The sequence below is a fragment of the Anomaloglossus baeobatrachus genome, chromosome 9 (assembly GCF_048569485.1).
Source record: "Anomaloglossus baeobatrachus isolate aAnoBae1 chromosome 9, aAnoBae1.hap1, whole genome shotgun sequence".
NCBI classification, from domain to species: domain Eukaryota; kingdom Metazoa; phylum Chordata; class Amphibia; order Anura; family Aromobatidae; genus Anomaloglossus; species Anomaloglossus baeobatrachus.
This window is the reverse complement of record NC_134361.1, coordinates 90,929,601-90,956,054: the sequence shown is the minus strand read 5'-3', so window position 1 is coordinate 90,956,054 and position 26,454 is coordinate 90,929,601. Positions and strand designations below refer to the sequence as shown.

General features: G+C 42.9%; 1 protein-coding gene across 1 annotated transcript in view; it reads left to right on the top strand.

Annotated features, from left to right (window-relative positions):
• The window catches only part of LOC142251251 (vascular endothelial growth factor receptor kdr-like), a 337,728-nt gene that overhangs the window by 245,273 nt on the left and 66,001 nt on the right, over positions 1-26,454 (top strand). The window contains exons 12-17 of the mRNA XM_075323879.1: positions 1,907-2,018; positions 13,333-13,623; positions 17,367-17,513; positions 21,566-21,694; positions 21,820-21,926; positions 25,248-25,383. Coding sequence (XP_075179994.1) covers positions 1,907-2,018; positions 13,333-13,623; positions 17,367-17,513; positions 21,566-21,694; positions 21,820-21,926; positions 25,248-25,383 — 922 coding nt within the window. The remainder of the gene's footprint in view (positions 1-1,906; positions 2,019-13,332; positions 13,624-17,366; positions 17,514-21,565; positions 21,695-21,819; positions 21,927-25,247; positions 25,384-26,454) is intronic.

Sequence of the window (26,454 nt, the reverse complement as noted above, 5' to 3'; positions counted from 1 at the left end):
GTTTGTGGTGTGCTTGCAGAAACAGCTTCTTTCGCATCACTCTCCCATACAGCTTCTCCTTGTGCAACGTGCGCTGTATTGTTGACCGATGCACATTGACACCATCTGCAGCAAGATGATGCTGCAGGTTTTTGGAGGTGGTCTGTGGATTGTCCTTGACTGTTCTCAGCATTCTTCTTCTCTGCCTTTCTGATATTTTTTTTGGCCTGCCACTTCTGGGAAGAACTGTACCTGTGTTCTTCCATTTCCTTACTATGTTCCTCACAGTGGAAACTGACAGTTTAAATCTCTGAGACAACTTTTTGTATCCTTCCCCTGAACAACTATGTTGAATAATCTTTGTTTTCAGATCATTTAAGAGTTGTTTTGAGGAACCCATGATGCCACTCTTCATAGGAGATTCAAATAGGAGAACAACTTGCAAGTGGCCACCTTAAATACCTTTTCTCATGATTGGATACACCTGCCTATGAAGTTCAAAGCTCAATGAGGTTACAAAACCAATTTAGTGCTTCAGTAAGTCAGTAAAAAATAGTTAGGAGTGTTCAAATCAAGAAATTGATAAGGGTGCCCATACTTTTGCACCGGTAAAATTTTGTTTAAATGCGGATTGCACATTTTCTGTTAGTACAATAAACCTCATTTCAATCCAGAAATATTACTCAGTCCATCAGTTATTAGATATAGGAAACTGAAATAGCTGTTGCAAAAACCCAAATTGTTATAAAGAAAAAAGGTTAACATTAATAGAGGTGCCCAAACCTTTTCATATGACTGTATATATATATATATATATATATATATATATATATAATTTTTTTTTTATTTTATAAGGACTATTTTATTTAAAAAGGGGTTTTTCATGTACTGAACAATCTGTTTAAGCCATCAGTATTTTTGATCAGTGTTTCATCAGTATTTGTATGCGAAATCCAGGAGTGTCTCCAAAACACAGAAAACTGTCAATCTTTCCATTCTAGCTTTTCTCTGTAAGTTCCACTCCTGGCGTTGGCATACAAACACTGACAACTGTGATATTTCACATGTTTAAAAAAAATCTCTGAAGCTAAAGGCCGCTTTACACGCTGCGATATCGTGACCGATATCGCTAGCGCGGGTACCTGCCCCCATCGGTTGTGCGACATGGGCAAATCGCTGCCCATGGCGCACAACATCGCCCAGACCCATCACACTACTTACCTGCCCTGCAACGTCGCTGTGACCGGCGAACCGCCTCCTTTCTAGGGGAGGGGGGGTTCGTTCAGCATCACAGCGACGTCACAGCAGCGTCACTGAACCGCCGCCCAATAGAAGCGGAGGGGCGGAGATGAGCAGGACGAACATCCCGCCCACCTCCTTCATTCCTCATTGCGGGCGGGAGGCAGGTAAGGAGAGGTTCTTCGTTCCTGCGGTGTCACACATAGCGATGTGTGCTGCCGCAGGAACGAGGAACAACTTCGTTACTGCTGCAGCAACGATATTCGAGAATGGACCCCCATGTCACTGATGAGCGATTTTGCACGTTTTTGCAATGATGCAAAATCGCTCAAAGGTGTCACACGCAACGGCATCGCTAAAGCGATCGGATGTGCGTCACAAATTCCGTGACCCAACGAGATCACTTGAGCGATATCACAGCGTGTAAAGCGGCCTTTAGGCTGGTTTCACAAATCTGGGTATCATGGTTCAAGTATGGCTGATGAGTGTTGATTTGGAGCCCCATGGTCAGCACGGGCACTGTGATCTATAAACTGACTATGGAATATACCAATTTCAATGTGACCTAAGGGTACAGGAGCTGAGGATGCCACCTATTTTGCCATAAAAAATGGCCATGCTGATACTTACATAGGATTGTCAATACCTGTCAGTGTCCGCTTAGTAGACCGTGTTTTATGTTTTGCAGACTGTGAGCACTCTAATGACTTCTCGTAATAGCAACCAGTCTGGAATTTTCTTCTGCACGGCGTCTAACATTGCGGGAACAGATGAAAGAAAGATGTATTTCATCCTATCAGGTGATCATTTATGTTGTTCTTTTACTAGCACATTATTTTATTTATAAAGGTGTTTTCTAAACTTTTTTGTTTATTAATATTGACTTTATGTTTTATTGGAAAAACAATGAAGAAGACCTAAACTGCTCATGTCAGTGCATGTAAACATTACAGTGATGCTTATTTCAGTACATTTGACTGAATTTCCCCATATCATGGGAGAGTCCCCCAAGTTACCGACTTCACTGGAATCACCTTTTCTGTGTCACTGTTTTATCAGGACATATAATTGTGGAAAACATTAAGTTTTAACATTGAGTAGGATGAAGAAGTGTCAGAGCATTCTATAGAAATAATGTCCCCCTGTGCCTCCCTTAAGTAATAAACCCTCTCCCCTCATCCGTGCTACCTTTAATAATCACTCTTGTGCTTTCCATTATTTAAAAAAAGACCCCGTACCTCTTAGAATAATAAAAACACCCTCTGCCCTTTCTTATAATAATACCTCCTATGATGCCTCCCACAAAATGCTAATGATCATCCGCCATGTCTCTTTTTACCTTAATGTTCCGCACTGCTTATAAGGGTTCACTTATATTGCTGTATAAAAAATCAGTCACACTCTCATCCAGAAAAGTGGGTTGAGTGTCATTCCATATGTCATGCGAGTGCAATACAAAGTGTGCGATTTTTTTTTTCTTCCACAGTGGTTTGACTGTTTTGGATTTCTTGGCCATAACTTTGTCACCAAGGATTTTCCAGAGGTTTTCTATTGGGTTTAGATCAGGATTCTGGGCGGCCATTTCATTGTTTCATTGTTTTCTGTTTCAAGCAACTGCTTTACCTGTTTTGTTGTGTGACAAGAAGCATTGTCCAGCATGAAAATTGCTGCTTGATTGAGTGATGAACTCAAGTAAAGGGTACTTTACAAGCTGCGATATCGGTACCGATATCGCTAGCGAGCGTACCCGCCTGTCGGTTGTGCGTCACGGGCACATCACTGCCCGTGGCGCACAACATCACTAACACCCGTCACACGGACTTACCTTCCCTGCGACGTCGCTATGGCCGGCGAACCGTCTCCTTCCTTCCTCATTGCGGCCGGCCGCAGGTACAAGGTTGTTGCTCGTTCCTGCGGTGTCACTCATAGCGATGTGTGCTGCCGCAGGAACGACGAACAATCCCGCTACTGAATAGACAACGAGTTTTGGTAAGTGAACGACCTCTCACATACCAACGATTTTTGCCTATTTTGCGATCGTTTAAGGTCACTCATACATGTTACACGCTGCGACGTCACTAACGACGCCAGATGTGCGTCACAAACACCGTGACCCCGACGATATATCGTTAGCGATGTCCCAGCGTGTAAATGGCCCTTAAGGAACCATGTGTTGTTGAAGAAGGTTCTGATCCACACTTGCATTCACTCTGCCATGTAGCTGTATGAGAGGTCCGACTCCTACTGCGGAAAACATTCCATAAACCATGACACTTCCTCCACCTCCTTTCACTGACTTTTATTTAACATTTAGGAAATTGTGTGTTCTCTAATTTTGATCTCCAGTGTACGCGAAAACATATTAAAGCTAGAAGCAAAAGTGTAAAATAAAAAATAATTAAAAGTAGTGGTTCTCATCTTGTCCATGTGTAGGTACCATTGGTAGAAACTGAGAACTGATGATCCATTTCATGTTAGTTCCTTTCACCTTTGTCTATGGGCGCAGCTAAATAAAGTATGTTTGTCTGGAACATATGTACATTTATCTCAGGGCTGACATATCGGAGCAGGACCCACGCGTGGTGGTTAATAATGAGGGCAATCTGGCATGTTGTTTAGAAGCCGAGGCTCTGGTGGACCCATGGCCAGATTGCCCTCATCACAAGTGGCCCACTGGGCAGGGAGTGACTCTGCAGTTCCACTGCACAGTGTAGGCATAAGAGGTGCAGGAATACATCCTTAGCTTCCTGCTCTGACAGGGCACAGAAAATAGCAAAAATAACAAGAGAATCTGATATGTAATGGAAGGTGCTGTACATAACAAGGGAAGACACTATGCAATATACAGTATACAGTATATGTATACACACACCACACATATATTTTAACTTTGTCACCATAAATGGAGGGGGCACAGGCACAATTTTTTGTACAGGGGTCCCAAGCTGTCAATGTCTGCCCCTGATCTAACTATATTTGTATTGTGTAGATAAAACGATCAGGAGGAGGATATCTTTTTATATTTAAAGGAGTGCTTCACCCATATTTTTTATTGTCTAGTTCGATATTATATTGAGAAACAGAAACAAAGTTTCTCTCAAATACCTTGTGTTGGCAATAGTGCCTGTGAGAGGCGCTATTGCAGACCGCTGTTCCCCGCTCCGGTGACGTCACGTCAAGTGCCGCACACGTCACATCCTTGCGGCCGGCTGCAGTCTTCCTGACTCACTGGGCTGTGAACGGTGTTTCGCCGCTTGTCACAGCCCATCTGCTCCTTCACAGGAGAACACTGAAAGCAGGAGACGCGTTGTGCTGTGACAAGCGGTGAAACACCGCCCACAGCTCAGTGAGTCAGGAAGACTGCAGCCGGCCGCAGGGATGTGACGTGTGCGTCACTTGACGTGACGTCACCGGAGCAGGGAACAGCGGTCTGCAATAGCGCCTCTCACAGGCACTATTGCCAACATAAGTTATTTGAGAGAAACATTGTTTCTCAATATAATATCGAACTAGACAATAAAAAAATATGGGTGAACCACCCTTTTAACGATAGTGTCCCTTTAATAAACTTTCCTTTTGCCATTTTACGCACACTTGTGGAAAATTGAAGCCAATTTGGAAACTAAATACATGACATAAAAACACCTATCAGTTTCATAATCAGAGTTTATTATACAATAACCATAACTAATGGTATTACAGCCATAACTAACATGTATGCCAATACTGAATTGAGCTTGGCGTAGAACATTTACTCAGCTGGAAATTGTAAGCATATTCCTTTGGAGACTCAAGAGACCGTTCGGGGGTACAAAACTATTTTCAGGATAAAAAAATATAATTCAAAAAATACTTCTCTGCCATCTTCTGTCGTAACCCTCACTAAGATATTATTGAGATTGTCAGGACAATAGGACATATTTCCACAAAGAGAAGGAAACTGTGAGTCGTGAAGTAATATATCCCACACAAGAGAATGACACATAAACAACCAAAGTATAAAACAAATGCGCCATACCAAGTGAAGAAAAAAAAGGATAAAGAAAGCAATAATGTAGATGAAGTGGAAAAATGTGCTGAAGTTCTAACTTCTATATCTCCCTGACCATAGACTGCCAAAATAACATTGCATTCAGATTTCTTTTTGGAAAGGATGTAAAAGATCTGTGGATTAGATATTAAAATGTATGATGTGGCCTCATGCACATGGTAGTTTTTGTATCTTTTATAGAGTAATTATACGTTTCAATGGGAACGTGTGTACCCACCATATTTTTATATTCATGGCACGTTCGTTTTTAATATAAGCCTGCATAAAATAAATTTCAGCTGCTCCATCAAATTTCATTTTTCAGGACAATTTTACCGTTTTTTGTCTTCCAAAATGGAATATGGTCCAATGCTGATTAATTTTGCTTGCAGTATAACCTACAATACAGTTACATATCAATGATTATTAATTGCTAGTGATGGGCGAATAGTAACTATTTGTGTTCGGATTATTTATAACGAACCAAAAAGTACTATTCCGGTATTCATCACGAATAACAAACCTAATGCAAGTCAAACACGAATAGTTACTATTCGCCCATCACTATTACTTACATATACAAGAGGCCTTAAAGGGATTTGCCAAAATCAGAAATGATCTCTGCTTCATTTGATATCAATGGGACTGCCGGAAACAACCATGTGCTTTCTCTGGCAGTCCAATACAATTAATGGAGTAGAGATTGAGGATGTGGCATTCAAGATGGTCCTCTTACAGCACCATATTTTCAAGGGTCCAGAGCCCTGTTCCTAGGATTGCTGAGGGTCGCAATGATCAAGCTCCCAGCAATTCGTAAGTTATCCACTATCGCACGGAAAGGGGATAACTTGCAATTTTGGGAAAATCCTTTTAAAGGGAACCTGTCAGGTGTAACATGCACACAGAACCACGAGCAGTTCTGGGTGCATATTACTAATCCCTGCCTAACTGTCCCTGGATCTAGTAGCATAGATAAAGAGATCTTTAGAAAAAGTATTTCTAAAGATCCTTTCTGATATGCTAATAAGCGCAGGCACTAGTTGCAAGGGCATGTTTACCCCTGACTAGTCCGCCCTCTTAGCATGTTAGCATGCCCACAGGGGCGTGCAAACATGCTATTCAATGCCCAGTGTCATCATCTGTGTCCGTTGTCTCCACTTCAGAACACCAGATTTAGGGTCAGTGAGCATGATCAGGCATTGCACTTCCGATCATGCGCACTATGAAGCCAGGTATATGCGTCCTGGCTTGAGAGATATCTAGTACACACGACCGGACGTTCTGGGCATTCTGATCATGTGCACTGACCCTAAACCCGGCGTCTGAGGTGGTGACAGTGGACACAGGTATGCCCATCAACGCTGATGGCGCTGGGCAATGAACATTGAATAACATGTTAGCACGCTCCTGTGGGTGTGCTACCATGCTAAGAGGGCGAACTACTCGGGGGTAATAACACCTTTGCAACTAGTCCCTGCACTCATTAGCATATCAAGGATCTTTAGAAATACTTTTTCTAAAGCCCCCGTCACATTTAGCGACTTACCAGTGATCCTGAAAACGACGCGACCTGATAAGGATCGCTGGTAAGTCGCTGGGAGGTCGCTGGTGAGATGTCACACAGTCAGACCTTACCAATAACTCAGTAATGATACAGGTCGCAGTAGCGACCTGTATAACGATCTCTGCTGTCATTGGGACCCTGTCACACAGTGTCAAACATAGCGATGCGTCCAGGAATTCAGCAACAACCGGCGATCTCACAGCAGGGGCCAGGTCGTTGCTGGATGTCACACATAACGAGGTCGCTAGCGAGATCGCTGTTGCGTTACAAAACCCGTGACTCAGCAGCAATTTCGCTTAGTGAGACGTGGCCTTTAAGATATTTTTATGGATGCTGCTAGATACTGGGACAGTTACTCGGGGATTAGCAATATACACCCAGAACTGCTCATGGTTCTGGGTGCATATTACATCTGAGAGGTTCCCTTTAACTGTGAGCCATTAATTTTATGCCATTTTATACCAATTGTTTCCTCACATGCTGTAGCATTGATAACTGTATAAAATACATGTGGAACACTTAGTAAAAAGCTATTTTACCAATGTTATTACTGATAATCTGCGGACAGCTGTGAAGTAATCCTGTGTTGGAATTGGGAGAGAGATTCCAGGGCACTACTCAGCAATCCACTCTGTCCAATATAGGAAAAAAGTCTCATGTCCAGAGGCCAGAAACAAAGCAAAACCGGGGTGCATATATGCGGGTCAGTGGTCATACAACATCAACATGAGAAAAAATATAGCACTCACCGGTTATTTTGCTGTGCATAATGCCATTTATTCAATGGTGGAGGTTACATGTGCGGAGAGGGCTGGTGGGGAGAGGGAGTACACGCCGTACGTGGCAGACGACGGCCGTTTCGCACCTGTCCGGTGCTTCAGCTGGTCTGATTGGGTATGACATCATGTCCGTTTTATCCACAAACAAAATGTGGCTGATGTCAGGTGTCGCGGGCGGAGGAGGGGACGCCGCTCTCTCCCACTGCTCGGGTCCGGCTGCCGCGGCTGCTGCGGCCTGCCGCTGCTCGGTGGCTCGAGCGATGGGCCGGATCCCGGGGACTCGAGCGGCGCTCCTCGCCCGTGAGTGAAAAGGGGAATTGGTGTTTTGGGATAGTTTATTGTCCGTGACGCCACCCACGGTTGTGGTGATTTGTTAACACCACCGCTGCTCTGTATGGGGAGCCCGGGAGTGATGGTATGGAGCAGCCAGTTGTTGAGGTGCCCTCCGTGGGTAGGGGTTGTGGTGCTCCCGGGGCCCGGTGATGGGATTGGGATGGCGGACAGGCGGGGATGGGGCCTGTGGAGGTGCAGGGGCGCAGGGACAGCGCTGTGCCGCACGGCACGGAGGTACTCACTCAGCCAGTAAACACGACACAATTCTCGGTAAACAAACGGCTGGTTGGACGGGTCCCTCGGACGGTTCACGGTGCTGATGTTCCCTGCAGTTAGCGGTGACGATCTCTTCCCTGCACCTATGTAAAGTCCTTTTGGTAGCGATGGGTTCCCACCGGTTTCCCACTCCTCGGCTTCAAGCTGGGCCGAAGGAGCTCTACTCTTGCCCGCAGGCGCTGGCCCTGGGAAACTGGTGCCCTGGCGGTGGCGGTGTCTCCCCTTCACGGTCGGGCTGTTGCCTTCAATCGGGACTTGGTTGTTAGGAGACAGACGTCCCCTTCACTGACGGATTTGGCAAATTATGGTGACTCCTAGCCTTGCCGGGATCCGAAAGGCCCCTGCCCTGGTGCTGACTGTTCTTCGTATACTGCTCCGGTACCGCCGGGTCACCACCCGTCCGCGGTCCTTCCAGCAACCTCCGAGCAGTCCCCCTGCAGACTATCACCGCCGTCTGCTGACCTTGCTGTCACTGTCCTGGGCACACACCCGGACCAACTTCAGGCTTTACAAAACTGTTTCTTTTCACTTCACTTCAGCTTCTCTCCTAAGCTCCTCTACCACTTCCTTCTACTTTCACTTCCCTAGCTGGACTCTGTTCTCATTCAAGCTCTGCCTGAGCTCAACTGCCTGGTTCTTCCCGCCTCCAGGGCTGTGAACTCCTCGGTGGGCAGAGCCAACCACCTGGCCCACCCCCTGGTGTGGACATCAGCCCCTGGAGGAAGGCAACAAGGATTTTGGGTTAGCTCGATGTACCTGCAGGGAATGTGGGGTGCGTGTGATGTTGTGACCTGTGACCCCTGGCTTGCCCAGGGCGTCACACAGGCAATTAAAACATATATTAAAATCAAAATATACATGCAAAACTTGAAAATTAGCAACAACTTGTAGCAAAAGTATGAATATATATATCTGAAGCCAAATGCCTCATACATCAACCTAAAAACACACTTAGGTCATTTTTTTCATTTAACCCTAGAGGGCCTGTTGCATTAAATCTCATAATATATTCAGCTTCCCTCCTTAATAACATTTTATGAGTATCACCTCCTCTAGCACTAGGCTCAATCAATTGGATACCTGCAAAGGACAATACATTACAATCAGAATTGTGATATTCATTTATGTGGTTAATTAACCTTGTTGCCCCTATTCCACTATATGGATGGAATTCCTATGCTCTCTGAATCTTACAAAAAGCTGTCGTATAGTCTTACCAATGTAAAAATATTGGCACGGGCAGAAAATCACATAAACGACCATTTTTGTCCTACAGGTAATCAAATGCCTCACATGATGTGAATGGCCACCAATTGTAAAGGAATTACCCTTCATGTGAAAACTGCAAAATGAACAGTTTCCACATCTATAGTTACCTATAGGACCATCCTGGTGTAACCAGGTTTTAGGAGGTATATAGCGCTTCTTTACTATGATATCGCCAATATTTTTACATCTTCTATGCGTCACAAGGGGTTTATTAAGGGCCATTTCTCTGAGCTCTGAAACTCCCTCAATTATGTGCCAGTTTTTAGTTATAATTGTTTTGATCATCCGATCCATCGGGCCATACTTAAAATTAAATATGAAACGATTTATTTTTTTGGCAGGTGTATTGCCCAGATTTTTACTGGAGAGATTTTTCTCAGATTGAATCTTGCATTCTGCTTGTTTCTGCATTAAATTAATAAGATTAGAGGGATACCCCCTTTCCAAAAACCTTTGCCTAAGGTCATTTGTCTGGTTAGCCGAAGTGTCAGGATACACCTATAAACCTATAGAGTTCCTTGATGTAAAATTGACAGCCCAGGAGGGGAGAATCATACGGGAACTCTATAGGAAACCCACCACTGTAAATGCTTTGTTGCATTATGACAGTGCCCACCCTGGGCATGTATTGAGATCGGTTCCCTTCAGCCAATTTTTAAGGTTAAATAGGGTCACCAATAATCCTGACACTTCGGCTAACCAGACAAATTACCTTAGGCAAAGGTTTTTGGAAAGGGGGTATCCCTCTAATCTTATTAATTTAATGCAGAAACAAGCAGAATGCAAGATTCAATCTGAGAAAAATCTCTCCAGTAAAAATCTGGGCAATACACCTGCCAAAAAATTAAATCGTTTCATATTTAATTTTAAGTATGGCCCGATGGATCGGATGATCAAAACAATTATAAATAAAAACTGGCACATAATTGAGGGAGTTTCAGAGCTCAGAGAAATGGCCCTTAATAAACCCCTTGTGACGCATAGAAGATGTAAAAATATTGGCGATATCATAGTAAAGAAGCGCTATATACCTCCTAAAACCTGGTTACACCAGGATGGTCCTATAGGTAACTATAGATGTGGAAACTGTTCATTTTGCAGTTTTCACATGACGGGTAATTCCTTTACAATTGGTGGCCATTCACATCATGTGAGGCATTTGATTACCTGTAGGACAAAAATGGTCGTTTATGCGATTTTCTGCCCGTGCCAATATTTTTACATTGGCAAGACTATACGACAGCTTTTTGTAAGATTCAGAGAGCATAGGAATTCCATCCATAGTGGAATAGGGGCAACAAGGTTAATTATCCACATAAATGAATATCACAATTCTGATTGTAATGTATTGTCCTTTGCAGGTATCCAATTGATTGAGCCTAGTGCTAGAGGAGGTGATACTCATAAAATGTTATTAAGGAGGGAAGCTGAATATATTATGAGATTTAATGCAACATGCCCTCTAGGGTTAAATGAAAAAAATGACCTAAGTGTGTTTCTAGGTTGATGTATGAGGCATTTGGCTTCAGATATATATATTCATACTTTCGCTACAAGTTGTTGCTAATTTTCAAGTTTTGCATGTATATTTTGATTTTAATATATGTTTTAATTGCCTGACATCAGCCACAATTTGTTTGTGGATAAAACGGACATGATGTCATACCCAATCAGACCAGCTGAAGCACCGGACAGGTGCGAAACGGCCGTCGTCTGCCACGTACGGCGTGTACTCCCTCTCCCCACCAGCCCTCTCCGCACATGTAACCTCCACCATTGAATAAATGGCATTATGCACAGCAAAATAACCGGTGAGTGCTATATTTTTTCTCATGTTAATCCTGTGTTGGGTTTCACAATTAGTAAGCACCATACAAAGCTATGAGTATATCACCAGAATTGGGTCTTACAATAATTTCTACATTATGCCTTACTAAAACTACATGCTACAGCACTGGATGTAATTCTGTAGGACTTAAAGAAAGGTCAGATGACAGTGCAATACCCTTTCTGCCATAACAACGTAAAGTGATTGAGAAGAAACTCTGAAGATCTAACTCAGGACAGAATAGGTGCAGCTTAAAGCCATCTGTTTAACTTTAGGTGTTTGATGTGATAAAAGAACTACCACTTATCATGATGGGAGATGAACAATTTAAGAAGATGGATACAATCCCTCCTATGCTGTTCTGTAACTTTTTGGTATAAGACCTTGCTGGATTACATTAAGTAGAGAGTCGGAAATTCTTGGAATTGTCAGAAATTCTTGGAATTGTCAACACATTATTCCTATTGACTCATTCACGGACAGGTTTATAAAGTACAACACACTTGTCCAATATGATATCAGTTTGGTTACTTGTTTCTTTAGAGGACAGTAAAATTACTACCTCCTGGCTGATAATAGAGAATACATGTACCCCAGTAATTTGTTCCAGGCCGCAGTAGCTACGTCTTTGCCGTCTCCATATGGTTCAGAAGTACAGAGGTCGGAATGTGATTTCCACGCATCACATCCAAACTTAACGACTGGCATCAGTAATAAAAAGACACATTTTACGTATTTCCTATTGAAACTTCTGCGTGTTATCCTCGATGCAAAGACATATTTATGCAAAAGAAAACTGGTTACGTATGGAAGACTTAATGACCCAGATTCAGCAAAGCTTTTACGCTAGAAAACTGTCCTGATAAGCTTTGAAAAGTCAATTTTTTTATGCAGCCCTGGTTTTTTGAACTTTGGGAATTTTTACACCATGTTCCCCTAGGTCTGACAAAATGGGAGACCCCTTCTTCACAAATTCATGATGAGCGTTAGTGTTCCTTAGGTCAGTGTCACACTTGCGATTGCCTCACGTGTATCTTGCTCGAGTCTCATGATGCATCACCTGGCACGGCCGCACTCTCTCCAGACAGGAGCGTGTCAGCTGCATAAATATGCATGCAACCGATCCGCTCCTGGCAGGAGAATGTGAGTCCGTGCCAGGTGATGCACCGTGAGACTTGCGCTAGATACACGCGAGGTAATTGCAAGCGTGACAGCCGCCTTACACTACAAATCTTACTCCAATCCACGCTTATGCACACTCCACTTTGTGCCTTGCCCAGTTGGTTAGAAAGTGTGTGCCTTAATGAATCAGGCACTTTGCACTCCACCCCACCCATTCCTCAAAACCAGAGTGAAGAATGCTGGTCTTAAAGAATTGGGCCATTATACATAATATTTTATGAAATGTGAACTATAGTGGTACTGTATGTGTGTGTGTATCTGTGTGTGTGATATAGCAGTTTTGTGTGTGTCTGATGCTTAGCGTCATAATGTTTGTGTTTGGGTAGTGGCAGTATGTATGCATACAATATAGTAGTATCATGTGTTAATGTAGTGATATACATAAGCAAGGATGGTTGACCTTAGGGAGATCAACATCCAACACTGCGGAGACACCATCGCATGTTTCTCAACGCTGGCAGGAAACTAGCCAGGTCTTTCACCGGGAAGGAACAACCACGGGAAGGGCAGTCTCCAGTCAAGGAGACCACCTTTGCCAAACATGGTATCCATCCACAGACAGCTGTTTCGGGGTATGTAGTATGTAATGTAGTGATATAGCACCACTGTGTTTGTAATATTCAGTCCAAATTATAACTAGTCCTGCCTTTGTAAAAGTGAGCAAGTTTACTTTTATCACCACTTCTGACTTTATATAATCAGTAGAATGCTAACAGAAATGTTTACTGTGTAAGAAAAAAATAGCTTTTTTCTAATTAAAATTAACAAAATACTAAAAAGTCATTGTCATTATAAGATGAGATATTGAACATCACATTCACAAGATTTAACTTTTTGACTTGCTTTTTCTCAGAGATTAAATCTGGAGTAATGACAAATGAAGAGACAAAAGTCCTAGTTGGAGGAGACATCGTACTGGTTTGCAGCGCAGAAAAATATCTTTTTAATGACCTGGTATGGTTCTATCCATCTGGAGATGAGGTGCCGTCTCACCTGGTAGAGCTCCACCATGGGACGCATACCACTCAACTCTTACTTACTCTAAGAAATGTAACCAAAGAACAAGCCGGACAATACAACTGCTCGGCTGAGAAACTGTACACAGAAGAGGTGGTGCAGAGAACAAACAAACTTATAGTTTTAGGTGAGTGATAAAATGTATGAACATTATATAGAAATAAATAATTTTAATAAATACTCTGTATCAATTGCTATGCATCAGGTATTTAAGGCATCACTACAAAGAGGGGGGTCACCGCTGAAGTAGTGCTTTAAATGTAAGTTCCCTGCCAACTGTCATTTACTCACCTTCCAGCACCTTCACCTTTTACTGACATTGCTTCGGTCCCACTGTGTTATCTTGTGACTGTAACTTCTGACTGGCCAGAAATCAGATGTTATGTCACAAGCTCCCAATACAAGTCTGTGAGAGGGAGAACGAGGCTCTCATAGACTTAAGGCCCTGTCACACGCAGTGATATCATTAATGATATCGCTAGCGAGCGTACCCGCCCCCGTCGTTTGTGTGTCACGGGTAAATCACTGCCCGTGGTGCACAAAATCGTTTGGAGCTGTCACACCGACTTACCTGCTTAGCGATGTCGCTGTAACCAGCAAACCGCCTCCTTTCTAAGGGGTTTGTGCGGCGTCACAGCGACGTCACAGCAGCGTCACTGAACCGCCGCCCAATAGATAAGAAGGGGAGGAGATGAGCGGCCGCCCAATAGATAAGAAGGGGAGGAGATGAGCGGCCGGAATATCCTGCCCACCTCCTTCCTTCCTCCTTTTCCGGTGGACGCAGGTAAGGAGATGTTTGTCATTCCTGCAGTGTCACACATAGTGATGTCTGCTGCCGCAGGAACGACAAACAACATCGTACCTGCAGCAGCACCGATATTATGGAAATGAACGACGTGTCAACGAGCAACGATTTTGCACGTTTTTGCGCTCGTTGATCGTTGGTCATTTGTGTCACATGCGGCGATGTCGCTACCGGCGACGGATGTGCGCCACTAACGACGTGACCCCGACGATATATCGGCAGCGATGTCGCAGCGTGTAAAGTACCCCTTAGTATAGGTCATCAATGTCTGATCGGCTGGGGTCCAACATCCCGGACCCCTGCCAATCAGCTGTACTTGATCCTGGCGGCGGCAGCAGGCAGCTAGAAATGCTCAGTTCTGGAGCTGCTCCATTGCGGCCGGGTACTGCACATCCACCTCCCATTCTAATCAATAGGAGTCGGATGTGCAGTACTCGGTCGTGGACGCTATAAGAAGATGGAACAGCACCGGAACTGAGCATTTATGGCTGCCTGCTGCAGCCGCTGGGACCGAGAACAGCTAATTAGCAGGTGTATGGGGTGTCGGACCCTGACTGATCAAACATTGATGACCTATCCTAAGTATAAGTCATCAAAGTAAAAGTAGTGGACAGTCCCTTTAAGGTTTTGTAGCTTTATCATTAGTCAGACTCAGGAGGTTGGTACTTGCTGATCTAGTGGTTTACTCACCTTCACTAACACCTTCATAAACACCAGCCATGTGTTTTGTTGTGTCCAGACTGCTTCTCTATGGCTGTTCTTGCTGTTCGTTATTGTGTTTGTTATTGTTTGCAGCACTGCTGTCATGTCAACAGGCCCTCATTAACCTCAGTTAATCTAAATATCTCATGCTGTCTACTTAGGCTGAGCCGATAAACTCACTGATTGGCTGCAGCGCTGTCCACATGACGTCAGTGCTGCAGACAATAACAGACATGGAGAGCAGCGGTTGTACTGAACCTGGGAGGAGTGAGTAACGTACAGTTTATTTTGTTTTAAACAAACTGTGCCTGAGAATAGGGGATTTCTGAAACTGGAAACCCCCTTTAAGGAAACAGGAGGAGGAGTCTGGCACCACAAGTACTCTAGCCTTTAAAATATAGGACATACTTGCTTATTACCAAAGTACAGAGCCTTTTTTAATCCTGAAATACTTATTTTTATTAGCAAGAATTGTCTTGCTTATGTTCCCATTATAGTCTGGAAATATGTGACCAGTATAAAAAAAAACAAACAAAAAAAGAAACTAACCCATAGTTGAAAGTAGTTTGTATGTGTGTCTTTTCTAACCTTCAAATACTTAAATTATGTACATATTTAAATCCCATATTCACAGCTGCACGTTGATGATTTCGGGATACTACTAAATAAAAACTTAAAAACCACACAAACTATTTCAGTAAAGCTGAATCGGATGTTCTGTAATTAAACCGTTTACAAATATATCCCAGAATTACCACAACTTGATCTGTCTCAGACATAATTATTTTTTCAAGAATAGGGAAATAATTTTACAGACTTGATTAGTAATTAAACTTAGGAAAATCTCTAATGAGTCATTTTAGCATATTGGATGCCGAGACTTTTTTTTTGCTTTGCTGATACTACGAGTACTTATTAAATTTGTATTTTTAATTAGTTTAAATACAGATCTGTTGTTGATGATGCATTAAATAGACTTTTTTTTAAATGATAATTACACTTTCAGTTCATGATTTGGTAGAATATCTAAAGTTCAGTTATGTTGGAAATCTCCATAGGAAGTTTACAGTGATTAACATTCTCTTTTACATTCATTATTCTTTTATTTATATTAAAGGGAACCTCTCATGAAAAAACCATTAACCTGCAGATTAAAGGGTGCTTTACACGCTGCGACATTGCTAACGATATATTGTCGGGGTCACGTCATTAGTGACGCACATCCGGCGCTGTTAGCAACATCGCAGCGTATGAAACCAAGGAGCGACGATCAATGATTGCAAAAACGTCAAAAATCGTTGATCGTTGATACATCGCTCCTTTTCATAATATCGTTGGTTGGGCATGCCGCTGGTTGTACGTCATTCCTGCGGCGTCACACATCGCTATGTGTGACACCGCAGGAACGACGAACATCTCCTTACCTGCGTCCAACGGCAATGAGGAAGGAAGGAGGTGGGCGGCATGTTCCGCCTGCTCATCTCCGCCCCTCCTCTGCTATTGGGCAGCCGCTTAGTGACGCCGCGTTGATGTCGCTATGATGCCGAATGCACCTCCCCCTTGAAGGAGGGATTGTTCGGCGGTCACAGCGACGTCGCTGAAAAGGTATGTGCATGTGACGCTGCTGTAGCGATAATGTTCGCTACGACAGTGATCACCAAATGTCGCACGAACGACAGGGGCAGGTGCTATGACGCACGACATTGCTAGCTATCGCTAGCGATGTCGCAGCGTGTAAAGCACCCTATAGAGTTGATCTGCAGCTCAATGGCATTTTGAATCTGCCCGGCACCAGCATTTGTAGCCCTGCTGCCTGGAGGAAATTAACTTTATTCATCCCAGTAGCATTCCGCCTCCAGTCTTAGAGATGGCGCCGATGCGGGTTCAGTCACTGCTCAGTGTATAGAGAGCAACAGCTGTAACCGCGCCCCCGGCATTGACTCCAATGCAGAGCACCTCTCAGTCAGTGCAGGGGGTGAGGTTACAGCCTCAGCTCACTATACTCAGAACAGTGACTGAACCCGCACCGGTGCCACCTCTATGACCAGAAGCCAAACGCTGTCGGGAGGAATGAAGTTAATTTGTTTCCGGCAGTGAAGCTACAAGTGTAGGCGCCGGGCTGGTTCAGACCGCTATTTCCCTGCAGATTAACCCTGTATCTACAGGGTAGCAGCGTTTTTTACATGACAGGTTCCCTTAAAAGAAAATGTAAATCTGATTTTGCAATTTAATTCAATATTACCATTTCAGTAACTTGACTCCATTTCTAGGTGATCAGTGAATAGAAAATATTTGAAAGAATGCAATTATATATATATAATGTCTGCATTTAAATGTTTCCTGACTATTTTGTGTTATTGCAGACAAGCAGGCTCCTTGGGTGTTGCAGCACCTTGAGAACACAATAGTAAATAGCAGTAGCACGCTAATGCTGGAATGCAAAGTCAATGGGAATCCCTCACCGACCATCACATGGCTGAGGAATGGCTATGTGATGAAACGTGCTTCAGGTAAGTAATGCATTTCCAATGGCTAGTAATGGGCACAAAATAACAACCTCTTCCACCTCTACAATCAACTTGCTTTATCAAGACATATCATTTAAAAGGAATGTGTCATCACAAAATGTCCTATTGTTTAAATCAGGTTTTCGTGTTAAATGCTTTTTACGTGTCACAATTTAAAAAAAAAAAATGGCACTTTTCGTGCTGACCGCTGGGGCTTTTTTAGACTTTAACTTTCTATCGTTTCAGGAAATAATGCACGTGCATTAGCCACAATGGTCAAATACTGACCCTATCTTTTGCATTGAAGTGTCTAATGATAGTTCATTGTGAAGGGTCAAATAGGACATCGCCTGTTGTGATTGGGGGATCCTGTGTTATTTGTAATCCGGCACCTAATAATATTGAGGATACTTTTACTGAAAGAAAAGAAAGTAAGAGTATAAGAAGCACCAGTGACCAGTGTGAAAATTGCAAAATTTAAATTTAGTTTTTTTCTTAATTAAAGATAGTAAAATAATAATAATAATAATAATAATAATAAAGACAACATTGTTAATTTAAAAAAAAGTTACAGATAAATCTGGTTTAAGCAATGGGTCATTTTTTGATGATACATTCTCATCAAGTGAAGGTGCCTGACAATCCCCTGATTCCAGCATATCTAAACCCATGGCAATCAGCTGCTATTTCCAGGCTAAGTAATGGCTGCCCATGTAATCTTCAAATGAATGACCAACCTGTCACACTGTACAAAGGGCTGGTAAGACGTAGTACAGCGTATTACCCACTAGGTGGCATTAGAGTAGTGAAGGAGAGTCAAAGTAACACTGTAACAGAAAGGAGGATGAAGTACAGCAGAGTAACTTTCAGCAGTCAGTTAACAGGCAAACCACCAGTGGGCAATAGAGTAGTCAAACAGGGTCTAGCCATCAAAGTCAAGTCACTGCAAAGGGAGGATCAAAATCAGGTCAGAAAACAGAACCAAAGTCAGATGCCGGGAGATCAGGTATGCAGAGGGAAACACAAAGGGCACAGGTAACAGAAAACAAGACCATAGGGTGAGGAGACACAAACACGGGAAGGAGGATGAACAACAGGCGTGGGAAGTCAGGGACTGGGACAGATGGACGAATGGGGTAGGGTCCAGGTCAGGGCACGGTAACAAGGAGTCAGAACAAACAGGAAATCTCACCAGAGCCAGTCACAGGCTGCAGAGCAAAACTATAACCAGGACAGGGATGCAAGTGCAGCGACCATATATAGTCTCTCCTGAAACCGGAACGAGGCTGATGGGTGTTAACCCCTGACATCACCAGGCCGGGTCTGGGAAACTCTGGGGCATGGAATACCGGTCCTGGATCATGACACAACCCAACCATGTCTTACATAGGCAGACAGTGTCCAGTGTAGTGAGAACTCATCCCTGTTAGCTCCACTGAGTGGTGGAACAACTTTTTAAGGTCCATATTCTCTTCTAAGTAATATGACATGGGCATGCTTTTTATCTACATCCTGACCCAAGTACTGTAACATCTTCCTATAGAAATGTCGTGCAGACCCCTTTCCTGAGAGAGCTAATTTGGGGTGAGATATAAGGGATCTCCAGATCTTCCAGTGTTGGTCTAATTATTAGCAATGCATCGGAAAGAAGAACAGACAGCCAGTATCTGTCAGTGTGCAGCTTGTCTGAAATCACAGATGCCCAAACACCAGTTTATTTCAACTACAAAAGAAGAGGGGAATGGCTTAGTACATTACCTAAAAAGGATATGTAGGTTAGGAATAACAAAAACATAAATTATGAATCCTGCTGAATTCCTTCAAACTAGTTCTGTTCAGTTTTCTATACCTTCAGTAACAAAGACAAACTTTAGACAAAATCATCTTAAACAGAGACAACACCCAGCGTTATTGCTTTTATGAATAACACTTCTAAAGCTAAAACAAAATGACCAAAGATATTTAGATATATAAATTGCTTAAATAAAAAAGCCACACAAGGTATAAAATATTAGCCAAAACAGAAATAACAGATTGATATTGTGTCCATTCGAAAGCTAACTGCCCAACAACTGTATAATTTCCAATTTCTTACTCAATCAAAATCACTGTCTCAACTCATAAATAAATGCTTTAATCAAGTGGCCTATATGTCAGCTCTTATCTTCAAACACTCCCTTACACACTCCTTAAAACCTAGCCCATAAATTATGCTTCTGCTTTTCGAACTGTTGTATACAATACACTGTCTGCTCTGCAATGTACATATCTCTGGAATTCAAAGACCCTTCTCTTATCCGTCATTTCCCAGCCCATAGAAATCTGGGCTGCAATCTCATGGATGACCAGTACTAACTGGCACCTTAGAAAATGAAGGCTTTATTGATATATCATTTAGGCCAGCATTTTATTCAGCACATTACAGATAACACTAGTTCAATGGCGTCACCCCCTGTACTTTGAAAGAGCAACATGAAATAAAGAGATGAACACAGCATAGTGTGCCAAAGTCTTAGATATCATCATATGTCTTAATTTATGGTTAGATGAGATATCTCTGAGAGTTGCTTTTTTTTAGTTGGCCCAAGAGATCTTCCATATGTCTGCCTAGTCAAGCCACACACATTTGTAGCTACAAAATCAGTCTTAGGCCAATTCCGTTAGAAGATAATCCCTCTATATATGGATGATATTGGACTGACGGAAGACATCAAAGAGTTTAAAGAAAACATATGTACGAAGAACAAGATCTGCTTAGATATTACATATGTATTGATTTCAGTTAGTTCCAGTAATCCATAATTTATCTAAGAAACTGGAACGTAGACTTTGATTTATTTTTCAATGTTCCATACTGAATGTTTTTTATAAAACATAAATTGAACCATCCAACATATTCTGAAAAAGTCTAAGATTTCCAAATGTTTCCTAAACCCGTGGAAAAAAATGGATTGCTTCAACAATTTCATGTGTAATAGCGGTTTCAGTTGTATCAGGCCAAATACTCAATACTGGAATATATTTAACACATGAAGTCCCAAACAATGAACTACACTTTATCTTTGAATAATGATGTATGGGGGCAGTATGAAAATAGGGATCATCAGACCATATGGAACCCAATCTGAATTCATCTAAAGAGGGCTTTACACGCTACGACATCGCTAATGCGAACTCGTTGGGGTCACGGAATTGGTGACGCACATCCGGCCACATTAGCGATGCCGTTGCGTGTGACACCGATGAGCGATTTTGCATCGTTGCAAAAACGTGCAAAATCGCTCATCGGTGACATGGGGGTCCATTCTCAAAAATCGTTACTGCAGCAGTAACGAGGTTGTTCCTCGTTCCTGCGGCAGCACACATCGCTCCGTGTGACGCCGCAGGAATGAGGAAGCTCTCCTTACCTGCCTCCCGGCCGCTATGCGGAAGGAAGGAGGTGGGCGGGATGTTACGTCCCGCTCATCTCCGCCCCTCCGCTTCTATTGGGTGGCCGCTCAGTGACGTCGCTGTGACGCCGCACGGACCGCCCCCTTAGAAAGGAGGCGGTTCGCCGGTCACAGCGACGTCGCCGGGCAGGTATGTGTGACGGGTCTGCGCGATGTTGTGCGGCACGGGCAGCGATTTGCCCGTGTCGCGCAACAGATGGGGACGGGTACCCACGCTAGCGATATCGGGACTGATATCGCAGCGTGTAAAGTAGCCTTAAGGCTGTATTTTCATGTCTTTCCCTAGAGATATGACACATAAATAGTTTTTTTTCTCCCTATTGACTTATGGATCTGCCAGATTAGGTAGAATGACCGAGCAGGTCAAGCTGTGGGATATTATAGAGTTCCACTATAGCTTATGGCAATTTCTGGTATAAATTACGGTACATCTGTTGGGCTGAAATTGGCCACATTACTTGCACTAAACACAATCCAGCCATGGACAATGCCAAATGTATGACAATGGCAAATGAAGGTTTGTTTTAATACAGTACAGTACATTAACTTTGAGAAATCCAAGATATATTCCTACATCGTATAACACCAGTCTCCATCTTCTTATAGGAATAACTTTGCTATACAATAACAGCCTAATAATTGAGAGAGTGAAAAAAGATGATGAGGGCTTGTATGAGTGTCGTGCAGACAATGAAGTGGGGAATACCAATACTTCTGCCTACATCACTATTCGAGGTGAGCAATTCATCCTACAACACTGATATTTTGTTTCATATAAGACAATAACATTTGGTAATTTGTGAATAATACCCCATAACTCTAAGTATGTCGTAATAAAAATCATAAAAATATGTTTGCAGGTGGAGAAGAAAAATCTAATATAGAAGTCATCATCCTTGTGTGCACAGGCGTGGCGGCCACGTTATTCTGGCTTCTTCTCACACTCTTCATACGAAAGCTAAAAAAGGTAAAAGGATCTATATAGCAAAAGTGTGAAACGAAAGCAGGTATTCTGGAGGTTATTTTATTACCCTTCTTTGGTATTAGGGTCCTTATACTGAAGAGCTAACTGCCATCTTTGCCTTTGTTGTTAAATGGTGAGAACAAGATAGGTTATTTGTGTATATAAGTTGTGATTTTCCTTCTCTGACTGAAGGTTGTTTTGTCCTGTTCTCCTGTACCAGGCAACCAGCTAACACTCAGCGTGTATTGTGCACTGGTGCTATTATTAACAATAAAACCTGTGCACAGTACTTGTGGGGCATCTGCCGATAGAGATGAGCGAACCTGAGGTTCAAGGTTTGAGGTTCGGGTTCAGAAACTGACTTCCAATAAAACAAGGTTCGGGTTTGAGGTTCCAGCGAGTGACTAGTACGGACCACTAAAGCGAACAGCGCTGTGCTTGGGTATGAGTGATGCACAGCCCTGTGTGACCCACATGCAGTGTTTCGTGGGGGTTTCTGTGTGTACACTACATCTGATCACGCTGATTTTACCCCAAATGTGAGCCGATCAAACAATGCACGCGGCTCGTACAGGGCTGTGCATCACTCAAAGCCAAGCACAGCGCTGCTCGCTTGAGTGGTTCGTACTCGTCACTCGCTCCAACCTCGAACCCGAACCTTGTTTTTTTGGAAGTCGGTTCCCGAACCTCAAACCTCAGATTCTCTCATCTCTATCTGCTGATACCTCAGAATTTCCCAGCATGCAATATTTTATATCTTTGCATAATATCAGATGGAGCTGGAGAGAAAAGCCCTCCATAAACATTAGACTAATGTCAGCCAACCCGTCGATGTCAAGGTTTGGCTGACAGTCTAATGAGTCTCTGGGCCTCGTATAACTGACTGTCAGAGATGATGTAAATCGGGCATGTTTAATTTTGGATGGTTGATTGATTTGTTCTCCCAGAGATAAGCAGCCACCAGACATACCTGGCGGTGGCTTTCTCATAAAGAACACAGGAGCGCTTGGATGAACAAACACTTCTGGGTATGGGAGAGACTGCAGAGATGACTGATGACTGATCTGCCAAAGCATTGTTAGGCCGACAGTAATCTAATGTGAATGGCTGGCTTAAAGGGAATATGTCAGGTGATTTTCTAGTACAAGACTAATGGAATCCTGTAATAGGTCTTGGGCAGCCCTTTCAGGATCAGTAACTTTTATTACTCTATATTCTTCTGTTATCTTTCTGTAAGCCATGGAGAATTCAGTGTTAGGGGTGCTTCACACACAGCGAGATCGCTGCTGAGATCGCTGCTGAGTCACGGTTTTTGTGACGCAGCAGTGACCTCATTAGCGATCTCGCTGTGTGTGACACTGAGCAGCGATCTGGCCCCTGCTGTGAGATCGCTGCTCGTTACACACAGCCCTGGTTCGTTATTTTATTGTTGCTCTCCCGCTGATAAGCACACATCGTTGTGTGTGACAGCGAGAGAGCAATAATCCTGAATGTGCAGGGAGCAGGAGCCGGCGTCTGACAGCCTGCGGTAAGCTGTAACCAAGGTAAACATCGGGTAACCAAGGTGGTTACCCGATATTTACCTTCGTTACCAGCCTCCGCCGCTCTCACGCTGCCAGCGCCGACTCCCAGCTCTCTGCACATGTGGCTGCAGTACACATCGGGTAATTAACCCGATGTGTACTGTAGCTAGGAGTGCAGGGAGCCAGCGCTAAGCAGTGTGCGTGGCTCCCTGCTCTCTGCACATGTAGCTGCAGTACACATCGGGCAATTAACCCAATGTGTACTGTAGCTAGGAGAGCAGGGAGCCAGCGCTCAGTGTGCGCGGCTCCCTGCTCTGTGCACATATTGCAGCACAGCGACGCGTGTCGTTATGATCGCTTCTTCGGCTGCTGTGTTTGACAGCTAAGCAGCGATCATAACAGCGACTTACAAGGTCGCTGTTACGTCACAGAAAATGGTGACGTAACAGCGACGTCGTTGTCGCTGTCGCTTAGTGTGAACCCAGCTTTATGCACTAGTTAGTCAAACATATGTAAATCCAAACTGATTATGCACTGCTCCCTATGCCCACCTCTCTGCAGTGTTAGTAAATGACAGTGAAGATATTTCCTATCACTGATGCCAGCACTGTAGAGGTGGGTGTGGGGAGCAGTGCATATTCAGTTTGGATTTATATATGCTTTACTAGTCGGCACATGCCACTAAATTCTCCAGGGCTTACAGCTAGATAACAGGATAAGGTAGAGTAATAAAAGTTACTGATCTTGAAAGGGCTGCCCAAGCCCTCTTCCAGGATACTATTAGTTTTGTACTAGAAAATCACTTGACAGATTCCCTTTAAGACCCAACACCTTAAAACAAATTTGTAGCTCTGAATGATCAAAAAATGTTGACAGAGTGTAAGTAGTTGCCAATTGTGAGGACTCTGTTCACTAACAACATAGATCTAAGTGGGAAAATAAAAAAATGTTAAAAGATCTTATGATTTAAAACTGAATGCATCCTTACAATATCCTTTGACTGTTTTGTTGATGAGGATCCAAATTACAATACCCTGTCAATCATCAGAATGGTTCTGAGCTGCAGAGTCAGACACAATTGCACATACTGATAGCACTACATTCACCTTGGCACCTCATCTCTTCTGTTCTGATAGGTGGGTGTCCCAGGGGCTCAGACCCCCTAATAATTAAACATTCTTAGAATAGATCTTTGAATTTTAGTAAAACTTTAATATTCAAAAGTAGATCACAAACTAGCAGTTATATAAAGGTCATAGCATAAATCACGATAAGATGTGAACAAATGATTATATTTTCTATGGTGGGCATGATGTGAGTATAAAAGTAAAGGCTGAAAAAAATATTTAGAAATCGGAAAGTAAGTGAAAAAACCCATCTGGCACAAGATATCTTTATTTCTTCATATGTCATTATATTTTTCTCTCTGTTATTTTTTGTTGTGTTACAATAAATCAGATTTACCAATTCCAAGAGTCTTATCTATAACCTGAAGATCATTATTAGGTTATACTATGCTAATACAATCCTGCCTGTGATTGTTTCCTGCGACCAGTGTTTGGCAGCATGGTAACTTGTTAGCGTCAGTAAATTAATTTACTTCTAGATGGCTTAAATCATCTATAAGGCATGTTATGTAACGCCTCCCAGCGTGCTCACACCTATAGCCTTGAACACAGCTTAACCTATTGGCCTTTGTAATGATAGGGAGCAACAAGGAGCAAGCTGAGACTTTTTAACTTTCATCCTCCAGACAACCCAGCCTCATGGCCCACATTCTCTATTCTTGTCTCATCAACAGCCACATGCATCGGAAATTAAAACCGGTTACCTCTCTATTATTATGGATCCGGATGAGATACCACTGGACGAGCAGTGTGAGAGGTTGCCCTATGACAGCAGTAAATGGGAATTCCCTCGAGATAGACTTAGTCTTGGTAAGTCGCATCCTTGGTTACTCCGTCAAAAAAAAAAAGCTATCACAGCATGTACGATAACGAAGACCCAAATTAGGCCACACATTAACCCATTCATTTAAATTTGCCGTATGACAATTACATTGTGAATATGTAAGGTAAATTGTACTAGTTGAAAAAAAATGACAAAAAATATTCGTATTCTCGAATATGCTCTAGTTTATATTATAGTGAAAATGATAAAAGTATTACTACATATACTAGTTAGGTGCATGTACAGTAAGTCTAAAGTTATTTTAAAGGTACCTTAAAATGAAGTTATAAGGCCACAATTGTGGCAGTACCCTCATTGGGGGGAAAAAAAGCAGACCTCCAATGATCGCACACAAAGCCACGCTGAAACACGCGGCTTATCAGATAGAAGCATTCAGCGACAATCGCATCACACAGATAGAGTGGTGCACAGGCTCAATAAAGGGTCTATGATCTCATATTCCACTCTGTGTACAGACTCATAGAAGGTCTATAAGTTGAGATGATCGGACCTATGAAAGTTTGGTGCAGCATTTGTATATCAATTCAAACACTGCTTTCTCGGACTGGCCATCTAATGTATTGCTGTTCTTGTCTTTATAAGTGCTACATGTACATAAATACTTTGGGATGTGAAATCCTCCAGACAGATTCCTTTAAAGAGTACTTCCAAACAGTACGGAGAGCATTTGAATTATGTTAAAACCAAATTAACAACTTTCATGGCCACCTGACAGAAGATTTATGCTGCCTGCTGGCTGTCGTGTGATACACATTGTTCTCAGCAGCCTGAAACAAAGCCTGACAGTGAATTCATGCTGCCCAAACCAAAGGCAGCATGAATCAGAGCCTGGCATAATGATTACAGCCAGGTATGTTTTTCTCTGAAACACTTGGCATTTCAGAGAAAATATAGTTTGAATACATTGCATGGACCATAAGCAGAGACTAAACAACTAAACCCAGATGGCTGATTCTTGCACCACTCTTCTTGATTGACAGGTTTCTCCTGTGGTTGAAGGTGAGTTATTTAGCTCCTTTCACAGGGCGTTTTTGCTG